This window comes from Brienomyrus brachyistius, chromosome 11 (assembly GCF_023856365.1).
Source record: "Brienomyrus brachyistius isolate T26 chromosome 11, BBRACH_0.4, whole genome shotgun sequence".
NCBI lineage: Eukaryota > Metazoa > Chordata > Actinopteri > Osteoglossiformes > Mormyridae > Brienomyrus > Brienomyrus brachyistius.
The window spans coordinates 6985585-7005259 of NC_064543.1; the positions used below are offsets into that span (position 1 = coordinate 6985585).

At 45.2% G+C, this 19675-nt stretch overlaps 2 protein-coding genes across 9 annotated transcripts in view; one reads left to right on the plus strand and one right to left on the minus strand.

The window, feature by feature from the left end:
• The window catches only part of LOC125751747 (homer protein homolog 2-like), a 426913-nt gene that overhangs the window by 226569 nt on the left and 180669 nt on the right, over window positions 1-19675 (plus strand). The window lies entirely within an intron of this gene.
• LOC125751737 (ADAMTS-like protein 3) overlaps window positions 1-19675 on the minus strand; it is a 72387-nt gene that overhangs the window by 33819 nt on the left and 18893 nt on the right. For all 7 annotated transcript variants that reach the window (XM_049030945.1, XM_049030949.1, XM_049030943.1 and 4 more), the window contains one exon: window positions 81-208. In XM_049030945.1, the coding sequence (XP_048886902.1) occupies window positions 81-208 (128 nt within the window). The remainder of the gene's footprint in view (window positions 1-80; window positions 209-19675) is intronic.

Genomic DNA, 19675 nt, shown 5'->3' on the forward strand with positions numbered 1-19675 from the left:
TGGGAAGAGAAGCCGCGGACATCACCGGGTGACGGGAAGGGGCGCAGGCCGGACCGGGCCGGGCCTGTGGACACACTCACTCTCCATTGAGGCACCGGCGCAGCGAGTAGGAGGCTCCGCCCCCGCAGGTCCGGGAGCACTCGCTCCAGCCTCCCCAGGCGTCCCAGCCGCCATCGCCGTCCTCGTCTGAGCGTGTCATCCTTGAGGCCTGCAGAGGAGAGTCATGCAGGATGTTAAAATCTCCATCAAATCACTGGTGACCAAAAACTGCTGATCGCCATTACCAGGCATCCCAAGCAAAGCCTTAAGTTTACACTGTTATACTGAGACGGTAATGTAATTACTACATCCAGTGGTGCCACCAGATTGGGTCCCCAACCCAGACCAGTCCAATTATGTTCCAAATGTTTTTAGGGCCCCTATCATTCAGGGACACTTGCAATCGCCCTGAGGTTCCCCCCATTCACAGCGCCCCAGAACACATCCATCCATCTCCTATACAGCATCAACAACCATCGAAGTTTTATTAGGTAGCAGGAAGCACCAGGTCCACAGGGGGTGGAGGCTTGGAAAATCACGCTTATCAGCAGGTTAAAAAACCTCCTGCCAGCACGCGCATCTCAACCAGCTACTGGAGCGAGTCAGTCAAGGAAACACCGTCAATCCAGGGCCAGAGAGAAATACAACCACGCAGCACCAGAGGGCGGCCTTTCTGTCTGCATTTACTAAGCTAACAATTTAATATAGTCCTACTTCAAAGGGCATTTTTAATCAAGGATGGAAGAGGGCAGAAGCTGGCATGGGGGGGTGGCTGTTAAATGCTCTGGGCGCGCTCAGGTCGCCTTAGTTTACGCTGTCCCCCCCCCCCCACAAACGCATCGTGGCACAAGGGTGACCGTTAAGGGCGTCTTACAGTAGGTACACTTTCTCTGCCAGGGTCTGGAAATAATTCAGTTTTATCTTCCACAGCATCCAGTTTCACCGCAACCGAGTGTTATTTTCTCAGGGCGCACAGTGCACGGCTCGGAGCCAGGTGTCACAGTTCACAGGGCGGCCCCTGCTCTGCTAAAACACACCTCTATTCAAGCGAAAAGAGAAAAGGACAACATTTATTAAGCATGGTACACAAATACTCAAGCAGCCAGAAGTCTTTCAGCTGGCACTTAAGCAGGTACAGGTTCAAAATGAAATTTACATCACAGCACATGCCAGTACCAAGTGTCTCAAACTTTTAATGGCAGGAAGTTTAAAAAAAACATATTTGTGGTTGCATTTGGACGGGGGTATTTTTTTCCCTTCTGCGAGGCAGGATTGGAGCCCATCAGAAGAGGGAGGCCTGCGTTGCAGGGAACAGACGGCCGGGGCTTTGGACGCGATAACAAAGAGGTCCTGTCTGTGCTGACGCTGGGCCCACATTCCAGGCAAAGTCACGGTTCCGGGCCTTAACAAGGTGGGGCTGGAATCCTGTAAACAGCATCTCGCTCCACGTGGCCGGAGGGGGCGGGGGTGTGTCGAGGGGAGGACGACGGCAAGGCCACCAGAGTGCCTCTCCACCGTCGTTTCCACCACGAACTGGCAGCCACATCCAGAACCTTCCGGGCCTTATCTCCGCAGAGATACCTTGTTTGTATTTACAAGCCAAGCAAGAGCTGGGTTTTCCTGGCACCCTTTTGCACCAATAAGAGGAAAGTTGGCCCCACAAAGCCCATTATATCAGCAACCTCCACGCTGCCAGAAGCTGAAGCACAGGACGAGGTTTTCAGGGAAAATCCCAGCAAGCAAAAGAGCATCTGCAGAGCCTCTGCCCCCCGAAGCTCATTCATAGCAGTGCCTTCCATGGGACAGAATACAGTGGCCCCCTGCCCAGCAAAGGCCACCTGACCTGGCACTGCCCATGTGGACAAGGGCACGTTCCGGGAGATTCAAGTTTCACTGGATAGAGTCTGAAAATGGCGAGAGCCAGGGGCCTAGACGAAAACTCTCTGGAAAAAGAAAATCCAGACAGCTCTTCTGGAACGCAGTCCTGTTTGGAGCAGGAGTCCACTGCAAGTGGATGAAGGAGGAAAGGCAGTGCCACTGTATAGCTATGGAAAGTACATTCCACACCTTCTGTACTCTTCAGTATTTACCATTTGTATGAGTATGAGTACTGCTACACAGTATTTAATATTTGCTAATTGTATGAGTACTGATACACATTTAGTATTTGCCATTTGTATGAGTGGGGGTACTGCTACACAGTATTTACTGTAGTCTTTGCTATTTGTATGAGTACTACTACACAGTACTTAGTACTTGGCATTTGTATGAGTCTTGCTTTACAGTATTTCAAGGTTAAAGATTCTTTATTCGGCACATACATAGTTATAACAAGTACAACATGTAGTGAAATGAACCCTGACCGATCCAAAGACTGTTCAAACAAGAGCAAACAAGAATTTAATTACAATTTACAATAGTTTAGTATTTGCTATTTGTACAAGTACTGCTGTACAGGAATTGCTTGGTTTTTTCATGAGCCTTCCTGCTTTCTGTGAGACACACACACGAGTGAAAATGAAAATGGGGGTCTGGGCCCAGATCAGCGTCCTTAAAGAAGGTCAAAGACTTTGCTCTAGTGATACGCGTGATTACTCTGTCAGCCATGGGATTCAAACCAGCAACCATCCAGTCACGGGCATATACTTCCAATCCACAGTGTCATACTCTGCCCCTACTAGCCTCCTGTGCTCATCCCAACCCACCCACCGCCACCACACCGCAGAGCAATGACACAGCTGCCACACGCTGCGACAGCCCTGAAATCACTGCCTTGTTTTTTGCAGGGGACCCTGTAATTGCTGACTGGGTGGACCTGGCTCTTAACCCCAGCCACTGGAGATCACGTTAAAAACACCAACATTCATCCTTCTGAGCAAGTATCTCTCAGTGGGTCCTGGTTTTCAAATCTGCCTCATCTTCTGTTTCTTTTAGTTATGCCTTTCCAGTGACTCACACATCAGTGTCTACAGGACCTGTACTGCTGCTATTAAGACTACATACGTTTTAAAATAAGCATAAAAAATTGTTATCTAACAAACTGTACGTGTGTCTGTGTGGATCCAGGTCCTCATCTCGGAGGACCTCTGTTGCAATTTGATACGGATCTGCACAGCCTTCTCCAGCATAGCTAAACGTCTGGGCTGGTACCTGCCAATGAAAACAGTTCTTCAGCAGCCAGATCTCCTCATGGATCCCTGCTCTGCCACACGTGAGCTGGAAGCCCCACAGAATGGACAGATTCTGCAGCTCCTGCAGCTGCTCAGGTGGCTTCCACGCTACAACCATGTGCCAAGTCGGCATTTCTCCAACATGCGGTCGGCACACGCTTCGGGAAACAGGCACCGCTTCTGCTAGAAAAAGGGGCTCGTGGAAGCGCTTTACATGAGGGTCCTCTCCATCTCAATAGCACGTCACCTCAGTGCACATAAGACTCCACAACAGGATCCAGGATGCCTTTGCCTCATTACACTGGATATCTGTCAACCTCCACGGTCGCAGAGAAGGCTTGCTTGACCATAAAACACAAAAATATTCAGAAACAAACACATCTAAAATGTGGTCTATAACTTAATGTTCTAAGAGTTCTGCTTGTGGTTAGTGGGGGGAGGTGCTACAGAGGTGATAAATGCAAAAATTCTTGTTGAAAAGTGACATTGACCTAACGAGAGGATTTCTGTAAATTTACACTCCCAAGTCGTAGCAGCACTGCCTGCTGTCATACTTAAAAGGCACCATCACTAGTGAAACCAATCTTTTAAACTCCAGTGCATTTCTAAGAGCCCCTAGCAAGAGCAGACTGAAATGTTTGTTCTTTAAGAAACATACGCTAGTGTACTGTCAGAGTTCGCGGTGGACGAATAAGGCGAAAGGGCAGGCGGGCAGGAAGGATCAGGCAGGAAGGCAGAATACGGAACAAAACGGGGATTTAATGGAGGGTTACGGGAATCGGGAAACATCAGAGATGCTAACATCAATGACAGACCCTGAACTCTGGTAAGGCATGGACTCAAATAGACAGGACTGGTTGAAAATAACTAGACACAGCTGGGTACGATCAGGGAAGCACACGTGGATAATCAGGGGGGCGTGGCACACAGGAGGATCGTACGAGCCGGGCATCACAGTGTACAGCTTGAGATATTTTTAATAACACAACTGGGGGAGTACATATGTTTGCGTCATGGTGCCTTAGAGCAGAGATCCTCAGCCCGTGGGTCGCGACCCAGATTTGACCCAGTGTTCTGAAAGCGTAGCGAGGCAGAGTTGGAAATGCAAGCATTTTAAAACCTGCAAGCTTCCATGCTGATCCGTGATCAGATTTCCCAGCCCCAATCCTAGGATTATCCTATATAAACGGGTGTTGGGTTTGCAATTGCTTAGTGTAAAACTAGTGAACACCTGACCAATCCAAGACGCCAAACCACAGATGATTAATTTAAAATTCACTGGCACGTCCAATCAGATTTTTTTCTGATATTTTATGGCATAAATTGCAGAGTGCGCTGCGTGCTTGATCATAGCGTTAATTTAGACCTATGCTTGATATAGCGCCGCGACTGAGCTGGCATGGGAAAAATTGGGTCGCAGTGGAAAAAGGTTGAGAATCACTGCCTAAGAGGGTCTTGCTGCGGTCTCACAGCTCCAGGGCCGTGAGTTCAGTTCCAACCGTTATAAGCGTAAAGTCAACACATTCTGCCTGTATTCGTGAGGAGTTCCCTCTGCACACTCCAGCCTCCTGGCCCAGAAAATAAACATGGTTTAGGTGCATCGTTATCTTTGCATCGCCCTGTGATGGGCTGGCGATCTCCCTCGGATTTCCCTTACGTTATGGCCACTACATATTCACCTCGACACCGATTGGGAGACTGCACTAACAACAAAAATCCTGAGAGTTCACCACTGAAGGGCGTCTCTTTGGTATATTTTGCCACCGACTGAGGGGGTGGGGGCTCTTAGAATATTTTGCCAAGATATATAAGATATTTATATATCTTGATCAACTGGCTGGACTGGGAATACACTGAGATCAACCAACGGGTTGGGCACCTCTGGTAAATAGGCCATATAATGTCAAGGTTAGGGGAAAAAGGAAGACTGGCCCACTGGGGAAATTCCCGAAATTCCCAATGGCCAGTGTGTGTCTGAATCCAGGAGAGAAGGGTTTGACAGGCGTTACCAGATGGATCCACCATCGTCAGCGCCTTCAACAAGGGCCCCACTAAAGTTCATGCAGCATCAGTCACATCCGGCTGCATGCAGAGGACCAACAATACATCCGATGAACAATAACATGTCAGAGTAATCTGACAGGAAGAAGCGAGAAGGATCTCGCAGGGTTAGATCTCCAGATGATTTATACCTCACCACAATAAGCTGCCAAATCAGGATGCCATGGCCTTCTGCGCTGGTGAGTTTGATACCAACACACTGTAGGGAAATGGCCCAAGTACAGACTCTACGAAGCAAAGCTTTCACAGAGCTATTAGCCAGAGCCCTGAGACGGACTGGTCAGTCAGCCATTTCCAACAGAAATCCATCTCAGATTTGGTTTAATGAGCCAGCAACGTCAGAAACCTCATCTGCGGGATAGCTGTGTGAGCGCCCAGTCCCCCCCCCCCCCCCGATGCTTTAGCTGTGCGTGCATTGTACATACAGTCCAGCAAAATGATCATTAAAAGGCTACCTCCACCCCTTTCCAAATGAGAGCCCCCCTAAAATAAAAAAAACACAAAGCAATTCAAAATCTGGTTTATGTAACTACAAATAGATTGCAAAAGAAGTAACATACTAACATACACCCATCAGTACAAAGGCAAAGTGATCTTTTTCTAATTACTGAAGTATTTCCTTCAGCATGGGAAAAAAAAAAACTAAAATCACAAGAAAATTCCATGGAGTTTGATGATACAAAAAAATATAGGGAATATGCATGATTTGCTCAAAAACTTCTAGTAAAAATAACGAAATGGATGTTGGATGCAAAATACATCTAGACATATAATACACATTACTACTGAAAGCGCAGGTTCGAAGACCACTGTGGACAAATGGACTCAATTAACATGCAGCCTGTATGAAAAACAGGGAAGAGCCATGGAATGTTTCAGTCTAACTGAAAAATATGCCGACCTTAAGCGAGCGACTTGGGTACGGCTTCAGGATCAGTCCCTTTCTGGCCAGCAGGTGTCACTGGTCACCCCTTATCTAGTGCTTGAGTCCTTCATGATTATGATCCTCACCTGTGTCTAATTGTTCCCAGCCCTAGTGTTTGATTGTAACTGGCCCATATCTGTCCCTTCTTACCCTCAGTATTTGTGTATATATGTATCTGCCCATGTCCTTGTTCCTCAGTTGGTCTTTGTGTGTTTGCTGCTGGTCTACTATGGTTGTTCCTGTGTTGCTCTCTGCCTTAGTTTTGGTCTTATACTTGCTTTTGTTTTTGACCCCTCGTGGTTTTCTATTTTTCCAAGTCCCATTCTCGTGAAACACAATGCAGATCATCTGTCACGTCTGTCCGTAACATAAGGAGTCTTGGCCTTTAGTTTAGCTGTAAGTTCTGGATCTGATGTCATTTTCTTGGTGACATCTCAAATAGTAGTCGCGTGAAACTTGGTTTTTCTTGTATACTTCAATGAAGATGGTACCGCTAAATGTACTCCTAAAGCTTCCAAGATGATCTCGATGAGACAGTAAGAGGCACACTAGAATCCGTGCCACACAGAATACCTTATTAGCCCAAAATTGAAAGTTCAGGACAGACGTGTAATGGGGAATAGAAATGTGCGCTTGAAACGCAAACCAAACGTGGCAGCCTTCGACTGTACAGGAGGAGGGGCTTGCAAACGCCGGCCTGACATCTGACACTTCCGAGGAGCTGTTGAGAGAAGGTCCAGCCCCGGTGCCTGCAAGTGCTAATGACGCCAAGCTGGCAGCCATCCGAGTAATGAGAGTGGACAAGAAGAAAGCCTGCTAGGAAGGCCGCAAGAGGGGAGAGGAAGGGCAGTCAAAGCGGAGTATGAACGCGTGTCAGGGCCAGTATGATTTATGCTTGAGTCATTCTCTAATAAAGACCTCTTGTTCTGCTCTCACTTCCTGCCTTAGTGGCTGATTTTTGCCTTTGTCCTTGGCCACAGGATTATGACACATATGTTATTTATGGTTTTTCATTCACAGACCAAAAAGACAAGGTACAGGTTACCTAGCCAGATGTGCTGCTACTTATATACCTATTAGGGGTGTAACAGTTTTTCAAATCTGCAGTTTGATTCAGACTTTGATTTCTGAGACAAGGGTCAGGTTCATACTTCAGTTATTTTGGTTTATTTATTTATTTTTTTTTTGTGGGGGGGGGGTTGAATAATAAAACATGAGAGAAAATTCTGGCTTGCATGAATCTTTCTTCCCCCTCTGAGATCAATGTCGGGATGACGTCCCCTGTTTTTAGGACAAAATCATGTTTTATCTAGAACACAATTGTCATCCCTATACTCCGCTAGATAATCAAAATGTTCCCACACCACTGACTTTAATGTGCTCAGTGTAACTTCTGTAATACTAGATACTTCACGTGATGCATGATGTCACAGTCAGTGTCTGACAGCCACTGAAAGCTGGTGATGTTCCGCACTACCTGCAGCTGAGAAAATCATTTAATAATTAGTTTAACACATACACACTTCTATATTTCTTTACAGGGAATTCCCATTGAGTTTAATTGTAATGCAATTAATTATTCCTTACCAATAAGTCCAATCCATTTTCCAACAAAGCACAATTTTGTGTTTTTTTTTTTTGACAGAAGAAGAATGTTTTGGTCATTTAACATTTCCTAGTTATGAGCTGTATGTCCCTATTTCAACTTCAGGCGTGACTTTGTGGGGACAATTTCTCCACGTTACCACTGTACATGCAAAACACTCTGCTGGGTCAGAGTGAGTCTGCTGGGTGAAGGCAACTCGGACCCGTATTGCCAAAATGCTACAATCAGGAATTCAGGAAAACAAGCGATGATGTCATGCCCTGCTCGTCGGCTCCTCCTGTGTGCCACGCCCCCTGATTACCCACGTATTTTCTCCCGATTGTACCCAGCTGTATCTAGTTCATTTGCTCAGTCCTGTGTATTTCAGTCCGTGTCTTACCCGAGTCCTTTGTCCGTCATTGATGTCTGTAGCCGTCCTGTGTTCCCTGCCCCGGATTGCTCCCAATAAACCCCCGTTTTCCCGTATCCCGCTTGCCTGCCTGTTCCTTCCACGCCTGCCCGCACGATCGCTGCCGATCTCCCGTGACAGATGAGGAGCAGCTTTCTTCAGCAATAAGGGCCGACATGTTACTCAGTGTTTGTCTGAAACACTGTGACTAACATTAAGGTGACATAACAGGCTTCAGGACCAGGCATTGCCAAAGCTGACCAGCTTATTTTATCAGACAATACACCATGCAGCATATGATTCTTGAACAAAATAACTCAAGATTATACAGATTATTCAAAATTAAGCAAACTAATGACCTGGTCAGAGCCCACAGATATGCTAAAGAGTAACCTTTTGATTACGTAATCAGCATTTCATGGTGTAAAGAAGGAAAAATACACATACTTAAAATGTTTGGGAACAGCACTGCAATTCATTTTTAAGTAGACTGCGTGTTTGGGCAACTAGATTTATAGCAGATTTAGAGACGGTAGAGCAGGGGTCACCAACCTTTTTGAAACTGAGGGCTACTTCACGGGTACTGAGCCATACGAAGGGCTACCAGTCTGAAACGCCCTCCTAAATGTACCTAAACTTCATGTATAATAAACATGTTTTAAATGCTTTTTTTAGATATTGTCATTTTCAAATCCATATAAATGCAAATGTGATTAAAGAAGAATAGCAAAAGGATAAAATTCAATTTTAGACGCTGCTCACTGGTGAGTTGTGCTATTTTTAGAACAGGTCCGCGGGCCACTTCTGTGGTCTTTGGGGGCATCCTGGTGCCCACGGGCACCATGTTGGTGACCCATGCGCTACAGCTTAATGTAAACTCCTCTGGCTGTGTCTCAGCGCTGACACAGGGTTCAGAATCCATCAAACCACTAAACTCACCCCCTCAGCTAATCTGAAACGTATTGGCCTGTAAATGTTTACGCTGGAAGGTGCTCTTGTTCAGTTCATCCTTCCTACCATCCCGCTTCCACATGCATGAAGCTCTCATCTCTTGGATCAAAGCAGTGCAGCAGAGCTGGGTGTCCATCTTACCAACTGCAGCCAAAAGAAGCGCAGGCTGACGGGGTCGCCACTGACCCCAACGCACCCGCGATTCTGGTGTTCAGATGGCAGGTCTTCATTAATGACTGTATGTTTTCATAGAAATATCTAATCAGCTGGTTATGAAATTCCATTGTAAAAGTTAAGTGGCCACAAGAGAAGACAAAAACAGAACTTTAACATTTAACTCAAATTCAGGGATAAAATCTCACCGTCAAGTAAGACATATGTGTTTATTTTTTACTTCTTAAATTTACTTTTCCCTACATTTTCTGAATCATCAACATTTAAATTAGCCTTTCCCAGCACTTATGACAAGCAGAGAAAAATGTGAGGAAAAATATACATATTAGTATATACTAATCAGCATCTTTTTGCCTTTTTACTTACTTATTGCCAAAAGTAATTTTATACTCATAAGATAAAATGTTACGAGTGAGAAATATCACATGGCATCAATGTGGCACATCAGTAATACTGAAGACCTGTAAATTCATTTTAGTGAAATCACAGACTAGTTAGTCCTGAATGCTTTATGGTGAGAATGACCCGGTCACTAAGTAAGAGGGATGTATCCTCGTACATTAAAGTCTCTCGTCTTTACCTCCCGTATTCCACACAGGCTGTTAACCAAAGTGGCCTCACAAAGACTCATTCATAGCAGTGGATTCCATAACCAAAAGGGCGTAAGAAGGCTTCGTCTTTCGTGCCAGATAAATTTTATGCAATTCTGAGAGGAGCAGTGCGTACTCATTTGCATATTTGCATATATTAATACTTACATCTGTCACACTGCAGCTGCTCACAAGCAGATACGAGAAGCAAGCAAAAATCGATAAATACCCCCTGACCCCATAAAGCCATAACATCACCACGTTTTTGTTATTACAAACAGCCGATGACACGCTAAAAATGAGAAATCACATACCTGTCAGGTACTAATCTAAACAAGACCTGTACAGCGTGCAACAAAACGTCCACACATCTCACTGTTCCTTCAACAACCCCCTCCCCCCACCCACCCCCCCGCCGCAAATGGTTTAAGTACAAGAATTTACAAACCTTCTAGATCCAAACACACACACCAGCGCATCAATAACCCAGCGGAGCTCAGCGCTGTTCTACAACCTTATTTATAGGGCACTAATTTATCAGTGGTCGTTCTGCATGTAGAGGAGGATCTGTAAGCTCACGGGGATAAATAGGACATACGCCCGCTATATATTACCGCTCAAACTCGGCATACAGACAATAATTCCTGAAGGCGGTGGGGTGATCGATGAGATGCTCCGGAGGACTCGGGCGACCCTGGCCAAGCAAAGCAGGGTCATCTATAAACACAGAGACCAAACTACATAACATTTACCAAATAGAGCTAAGTGCACAGACACATGGATGCTCCACTTCCCAAGGTGCACTGCGAGCTGGGCGGAGCCTCACTGGTTTGTGTGGCAAAAAAAAATGAAGTGTGACTAACAGCATTTTACCTTTGGAAACCTTGCTTGTCCTCCTTGTTACCGATGGCCTTAATGTTCCATCCTTTAAAGCACTAAAGGAGGGAAACAGTCACCAGGAGGTATTTAACGGTAAGGCCCACCATTGTTACGGACAACCCAAGTTCTGTGGCAAGTCCTCGTTTGGTGCAAGCCTGCTCAAAGGAAATAAAAATCACCTGCCCGGCCATTTACATCTTTTTGTGTGGGGAAAAAAACTGTTACGTCAGTAGCCTGTAGTCAACCTAAAATATTACTGCAGCTGCATGGAGACACCAAAACGTCTGTATAAATTTGCCGTATCCTCATGTTAATTAAACTCAGTTAAGCCACACGATACTGTTTTGGTAAATAATGGAAGCCATGAGCACTGAAGCGGCGGTGAAGGAAGAGACAGCTCAGCCGCCAATACTTCTTTTAAAAGAGGAGGTATTGTGGACAAACAAAGGAAAAAGATGTTGGCGGTGCAACGCTATTTTTTTAGGCGCATTAGTAATCTGCTCATCAAATCATGGCGGTAAGAAAACGTCCGTAGAGTACCGAAACGCCGGCGTCTGAACAGACTGGTACACCCCTTATCTAAAGCCCTGCTTCCAGAACAATCCTCACACACTTGTGTGTTTTTTTTCTGGAAGGGGGGGGGGCAATTGGAATTCTTCATGAGCACCACGGGTTTGGAACGTGTTCAAACCACCCTGAGAGCAACCAATTATCACTAACCACAGCCAAGCGGTCAATTAAATCTAAATCATCTTAAATCAGACTGTGGTTCGCCTCAGTCTCTCTACAGCCCATTTTAAACATCGCAGCCTATTGTATCACCATCACAGAATAAGTATCAGCTTACAGGATTTCTGCAATGTGCCGTTTGGTCAATGGATTAGTTTACAGCAACTCAAGAAGAGGATTTCATGCTAAATATGCTGAATTCACAGTCGTTCTTTATATGCGAGTCTAATCAACACTGCTTGTGTGAAATACTACCACTTAATCTTACATTTTGTATATATGAAGAGTCAATATTCTTGAACATACAGGACACCCACCTCCACTTAATTTCACATTAATGCTGCATACTTTACCCACAAAATGACCTAACCATTTAAGATTGAGCAATCAAGAGTTCGCAGTAATCGTATAAATCCCCACAGAGCTAAAAATAATGCTTTTGTTTGGAGACTAAAAGGATAGCGACCAAACTCTTATGTGACTTAATACTCTTAACCTCTCTCTAAGTGCTGCATTTCTTACACACATTGACTTTAAATACGAGACGAAGCAGCAGCCATACTTCTCAGTGCACGTTCGACTTAAACTGCTCGTTTTCTTCCTTCCTTTCCTGCCGCAGCAGCAAAATGCTACCCGGCGAGGACACTAAGGCAGGACGGCAAACTCAGAAAGAAACTGCAGGATGAGCCAAGAAATGAAAGCAGACCAATCAAATCTGTTTTCCCACTAATTCACATCTGCAAGTCATCCATTGTCTAGATGGTCTCTTCTTCAAGAGCAAGGCAGAAAGACCGCGGGACCATAGCGAAGGCCATGCTCCCCACCTACCCGAGACCAGCCCCCGTGGGACATAACAGCTGGACACAAAGAACAGTCACACAGTCTTACTTGATTACACAAGTTAGCAAATGGATTATGAATGTGGCTGAATTAAATATATGGCAATTCCTTTGAAAAAAAGCCCAACTCATCACAGTTAAGCCACACCCTATGACTGGCTGAGCAGTATCAGCTATAAAGAGTCATTTTTACATTATTTACGGCTGATTCTCTGATCCTCAATTTCAGACACAATCTTCTTGGAGCATCTCCCAATTACCAATTTTGAAAAGGAAGATGAATTGTGTTATCAGTAATGGCAAATGACGTGTGTTTTTTTTCCTTTTTCATTACTTGGGAACAGCTTATAATAATGTATTTAAACAGAAAAACACGATTGTATTTAGCTGTCGGCCATACGATTCTGAGTCACGTCCAGGGCCGACTGGGTCACATGGTCAGCGTTGGGGTGTTTCATCAGCCAGCCGCACGGGCCTCCAGTCTCCTGTCGGTGCTGTGACAGCTGACACTACCAGGGGAACGGATGTCAGCAAATCCAGGGAGAGTCGTGGAGATGTGACACGCCCAACGGAAAAGGTTGGGAGCAGGTAAATGGAACTCATGGTGTCATCCATGTGAGGGTCTGCAGATCTCTCTGGTAAATTTCTGCCATCGCCAACATTTCCTTAAAATCTTTAAAAATACTGAATACTACTTAACCTGACTCCTCAACCAAGATCGCTCGACAGGGGTGGGGGGGGTTCTGAGTATATTTAAGGGTGTTGGCAAACATAAGGCCTTTCAAATGAGGAGAGAATGAAAAATTCCTGAAAATTAATAAAGAGCTGCTAAACTACACCATGTTTCCTCTCATTTGACATTTCAGCAAACTGAGTGGGCGACTGGGGTGGAGGGGGTGTTGGGGTTTGGGAGGGGGCACTCTGGCAATAACAGAATATTAAAAATGAAATGAGCCACTCGAAACACTGAAAAGGTCTAGTATTTCCACGAAGTCAGTGGCCCGATGAATAATGGTCCTACTGTGGTGATCAAAACAGCGGGAAATAACCCAGGAGGGCTCCAGGGAGTAATGTACCCCCCTAGAAAAAAGGGGGAAATGGGTCGAGGAGCACACGGCTCCCTGACAGGCCTCAGATGGGCAGCAGCAGAAAGGTAGGAGCCATGATTTCAATGGGATACGTCATGTCCTCATATGTCTTCACAGGAAAAGTCACATCCTCATAGCACATACCACGTCCTCACATGTCCTCACAGGACAGGTCACATACTCATAGGACACACCATGTCCTCATGTGTCCTCACAGGACAGGTCACACCCTGATAGGACACACCACGTCCTCATGTGTCCTCACAGGACAGGTCACATACTCATAGGACACACCACGTCCTCACATGTCCTCACAGGACAGGTCACATACTCATAGGACACACCACGTCCTCACATGTCCTCACAGGACAGGTCACATACTCATAGGACACACCACGTCCTCACATGTCCTCACAGGACAGGTCACATCCTCATAGGACACACCACGACCTCATGTGTCCTCACAGGATAGGTCACATCCTCATAGAACACACCATGTCCTCACATGACTTCACGGGACACAACATGTCCTCACAGGACATGACACATCTTCACAAGTGCTCACAGGACATGACACGTCCTCACATGTCACGTGGCTGAAATGCGAGAGCAAGCCAAGGACGGAGCCTTTTTTTTCCGCAGCAGTTGGGCTGCACCATTATTTTTACGAAAAACATGCAGATTCATCAGCTCCTCTGCTTGTTTCTTCACAAATAACATCCGCTGGCTATTACACCCACACAGAGATTTAACGCGCTCATGTACTCTGCGAACTCACAAGTCCCACAAAGCGATAAGCTCAGAAGACTTAGGTTTCCCAGTCAGTGCCAGATGGCTGATACTGGCTACACATTTCTGTTAGCAAATCAAACGAGACCAGAATCATTCCCACATTTTATACTGAGGTCTAAACCAACTCCTCGTCCACATTATGATGAGTAACTGGCATAAAAATAATTTCTTGATTAATGACTTGTCTGTTTTTCATGGAAAGGTCGACGCAAAAAATTGTTTGTGCTTTTTATTTGTGCAATATTATAGTAACCCAAACATAATTTCTTTTCTTTTTTAGGCAAAAATGTAAGCTAACGTCCATTTTGATTGAACCATAACTTTTTCCTATTTAAGTCAAAAGAGGCAGATTGTAGGTTCCAATAACAACAGGAAAATGAAGTTTGAATGCAAACACAATGGTTATCATACAGCTCCAAAAGCACCCAGACTGTGCTGCTGGGTCCAGAGGCGGCTGGAGACCCAAACTACAGGACAGGGAGGGTTCACCTCCACCTGTAGGGGGCGCATGGCCGGATACATGGCCGGATACATAGATGTATGTCGTAGTTTTCATAAACCAATTAGCCTGAGCCTGAACATTCATCATTCTTTTAAACGGGTACCAAACTTGCTACCTCCCTCCTCTCCCAAGGAAAAAGCAGATTTAAGTTAATCCATGGGACATGGGCTTCACGTTTAGGGAAATTAGTGGGTGCCATGAATTTCACAAGAAACGGGCTAAGTGATTTTAATGATGGCGCTGGTGTTAAATATGACAGGTGAACAGGCCATTTTCCCATACAGCTTCAGACATTAAATCACAGGAGCCCCTTCATGTAAGCCTTAAGGCCTTTGCCAGTCGCTACGGCAACCACTGAGGATATCCAGACTGGACACTGTTAAAGAAATAGACTGGGACAATTCTGGCAACCCGCAATAAAGATCCCACTGACTATAACACTAATCCTATAAGACGTCGTATAAAGAAATGCAACTTGCGTATTTTGCGATAATAAATATGATGATTAATAAAGTCATATAATAAAATCTGCAGCAGGGAAAATTGCCGTGGTATGTTTTGGCAAGACACAGGTCCACATCTCTAGATGATGAATTTGCCATGTAGTCATAAAGTTATTTTATTTTATAAATGGTGTACGCCAGTCCAAAAAGCATCAGTAAAACCTTAAAACCTATATTTTTATATTGCCAAGTCACCTGTTCCCACAACCCATGCTGAATGAAGTTTAACTGAAACTAATCACTGAAAACACAGAGATCCGATTACCAGAGACAGCGGGCTGTCTATGTGAAACACCTTGATCAACTTTCAGCTGCGTTAATCTATTGTACCGCTTAACCCCCATTCATAAGGGTGGTGTGTGGACATATTAAACAGCGATGGGGGAGAGGCCACAATAGGCAGGAACTCCAGAGCTCCACCCACACAACACTGACCTGCAGGGTGTTTCACGAAGCAGGATTTGTCAGTTAGCTGGGTTAATTTAAGCTAGAAGTCATAATTGTCCAATAGGAATGTTCCTTATCAAAACTCTTATTGGACAGCTAACTGACAAACCCTGCTTTGTGGACCACCCCCCTGCATTGTGGAACCCCCCCCCCCCCAAGGTCTACCAGAGTTGCCAACTCTCATACATCTGGTGTGACACTCGTGCTTCCAGACTCTCACGTTCATGCAAGAAATCTTACAAGATCTGTTATTCCATTATAACCATGAAATTAGCTACATCAAAGGCGTTGGGGTAGTTTGAAAACGCTACAGACTGTTTACAAGGTAGTAAAACTGTTACATACATGTAAATGTGTGTGCATGTGTATGCAAACTTGTCTCAAATTGAAAATTTCACTCCAATCAGCTGACCAAAGTTGGCAACCATGAGTATAGTCAATGTAACTCAGCAAAAAATTAATCAAACTAGCAACACTACAGAAATATAGTTGTATTTTTACATAACATTTCCCAGGAGAAGGTTGTTTATAGCTTCACTGTGCACTCTTCACTGTGCACTCTTCACTGTGCACTCTTTGGCACTTGTCTTGCTGCATATTTGATCTTGGCCGATTTGGTGCCATTACTAGGTCGTCAGACTAAAGGCTAATATTACAAAATTAACTGCAATTATCCAGACCAGAGAAAGCTTGCAGCTTTGAAGTCGAGAGCTGGACTGAAAACACTCTAATAATGTCCATGAGACAGACCATAATATTACATTAGCAGCCCCTTATGTAACTGCAAAGAAACAGTAATGCAGTCCAGCTTCATTTCATACTGCATTTGGAGACAAATAAAAGCAGCAAATGAAACTTTATCAAAACTAACTACAGAAGAGAAAACGTCCAGCGGAGTTTATAACATCAGGGTGAAAAGTTGGTATGAATCTCAGACTGTGCTGCAGTATTCCATTCAGCGTAAGAAACATTTTGCCAGGATGATTATTTACAATAAACATTTCAGAACCGCTGACTAAACAAAAACTGGTTGCAATACTGGAAAATCAAACGGGATCTGACACTTTCAAGGCTCAAAATCGATCCCTTTTTCCAGATTTGCAGACCGATAGGAATTCCTTTACAAATATGACGTCTTTATCTCGGCATCACATTTCATATCGTATCCAGAGTTAAAGCACCATGGATGGCTATAGTCTCTGGTTCTAGCTACTCTTATAACCTGTGCCGATTTATCATATTTAAGACATTTTAAAACATTTTTAAGGCCTAAAATTCAGATTTTTGAATTCTTAAAACCTTTTAAAGACCCGTGGAAACCCTGTGTTGTGATGGCCACAACAAAAAAAATCAAGTTCCTAGTTATTTACCCAAAGTGAATGACTCATTTTGACTGAAAATCCTTCTCTTAATGCCACATAACGTTTATATAGACAGCGATAAATATTGCGAAGGCGTGTTCTCCACACGTGCAGAGTGGCCACGCGCTTGGGGCTGCATGTCTTAGCAAAACACACGGGGCAAAATGCAGCACCGCAAACCAGCAGCGGCGAGTCACTCCGCAAACCTTCCCCAGACGGCCGCTACCATCAGCGCCGGGCTCTGCTCTCACCCCATGGGTCAGACATGCCGAGCCGCGCGGGGTCGTCACGAACTCCAGAGCGTCCCCAAAGCGGGACGGATACCACGAAACCGAGATAAGCAGCGTCACAGATAAGAATCTGGGGAGAGAGCCAGCAATCACAGCTCGTTCGTCTGCTGGTGAGATTGCTTTGGCACGGGGACGGGTTTGACCCCGGAGGCTCAAGCCTGCCTTTCTAAACCAAGGATGTTGTTCTTTTTTCAAGGTTGAAGAAACGGCATCATGACTGTAAGTACTTCTCCATTAGTTAGTACAAGAAATATATATATATATATCTCTGAGGACATGGTTCCTGGTCAAATCTCCCAGTGACTGAATCCTGAAGAGCTTTCATTAGCTTGTTTTGGTGACGTCAAAGCTATTGCTAGAAGTCCCTACTGCCCCCATCAGGTCATCTGGAGCGAGTACTCTTAGTTGATATTGTTATCAATTGATACTTAGTAAATATCGTGTAAATATTTAATAAAACTGGCAACATCAAATTATAGTGATGCCCTAGTGATCATTAAAAGATTCTAAAGCCCAATTGGGCCAGTCATTACACTTCCACACCATTTTTCACAGTTAAATCACCACTGTTTGTTAATTTCAGTATGGAGCTTTCGTGCTCAGAGATGCCCTGGGCCCAGTCTGCCGGTGGAGATGTTCACTATACATGGTGATCTGGACTTTCCCGATGGTGATTTGCAGCCACATCGCACAAGATCGGGCAGGGGGCCTGTTGCCACCATGGGGTCTGACTCTTCGTGGGTTTGGGAAATCTGATAAATCTGATTTCTTGACACACAAAAGCTGTTTAGGGGAACGGTTACCTGAGTAACGGCCCTCAGAGGCGAGGGTCAGCAGTTATTGATGGTCTTGTTTGGGGAAACTGTGCGGTTTGAACGGGATTCTGGGAACACTTTGGCAGATGGTTCATTCTGGATTCATCAGTCTTCTCCAGCTGACCTGCTCACCCTCTGCGTGTGTGTGTTCAGCATGATGTTCTCTCAAAGTTAAAGTATGGAAATATCAGTTCACTTAGTCCTACTTTTTCCGAGACTAATCCTGTATCTCTTGATGTGTTTTACACCTTTAAGCAGGAGACCAGAAACCTCAGACATAAACCCTAAGCTAGAAGAAAACTTGAAAGATAACAATCCATGGTATGGTGTAGATTTTGGACTTTTCCAATCAGCTCTCTGTCGGACCCAAACCCAGGAACCTCACAATTCAGACGCGTGGATGTAAAACTCACTGGTCACCCCGGTCTCCTCTGCTCGGAAATGTAAGGAAGCCTCCCAGGCGAGTGTCATCGAAAATGTAGGAATCGCATCGCAAACAAGGCTGAACGGCACTGCTAGGCTGGGCGTCCAGGTGCCCCTAACGACCATCAAAGGAATATGAGCACCCTTTGCTGAACACGGATCATTCAGTAATACACTTCTTTAATTAACGGTAAAAGTTACCGGAGTTATATCCCTCCATAGAGTGGGAAGCCGAATGAGCGATCGGACGTCCCCTGCAGCCCGCGAGGCAGCCCTGACCCCACATGGAGATTCTGCTGGATCGCGTGTGAGTATCGACCGCCAGGGCCACTGCGGTCCTCAGCCCAGCAAAACGCAATCTGACACGGAGTCGGACGGTCGCACGCAAACGCATGACGTAAAATGCAAAGCTGCGGTCGGGGGAGGGGGATGCTCTAACCGCTGCTAATTGCTGCTTTTCTCAGTACTGAAGTCCAAGCACTTGAAACTTTAAAAGGCTCCATCGAAAGGTGTTTCAAGCTATCTACTCTATTCATCAGTCCAACATTTCCTTAGCCTCTCTAGAGACTTAATTTAGCTTTTATTTTTAAGAGCGCTTGCCAAATTCAAATCAGGGCCTCTGTGATACAATTCAGGCGCTTAATTTAGCATTGAATAAGAATCAAAGAACCTTCTTTATGGGATTTTACAAACCATTACCGTGTTATACACCGGTGCTTTTGTGTCATTTTGTCAATGGAGTAAATGGAGGGAAAGAAGGGGTCAGATCGGGACCAGCAGAGACACCGCAGTTTACAGTCACCACACTGATGTGCCTGGTGCCTCTTCCCAGGATGGGGCAATGCAGTGGAAAATTCAGGGCCTGGGTGTCGTTGATACAGTGCAAAAGTGACCCATTTACGTCTGGATAATAAAGGTAGCAACTGGTGGCATGAGCCGGATCTGAGGGACCGGGACAGTGCGGCTATGCAAAGTGAAATATCGTAGGGGGCGAAAATGGCAGTGACTGTGGCTGGTGGGGGGTGACTTTGCATTTTACTGCATTTAATTAGCAAAGCCATAGTGCTGAAGTTACATTTAAGGGTCAGTACTGGGGGGGGGGG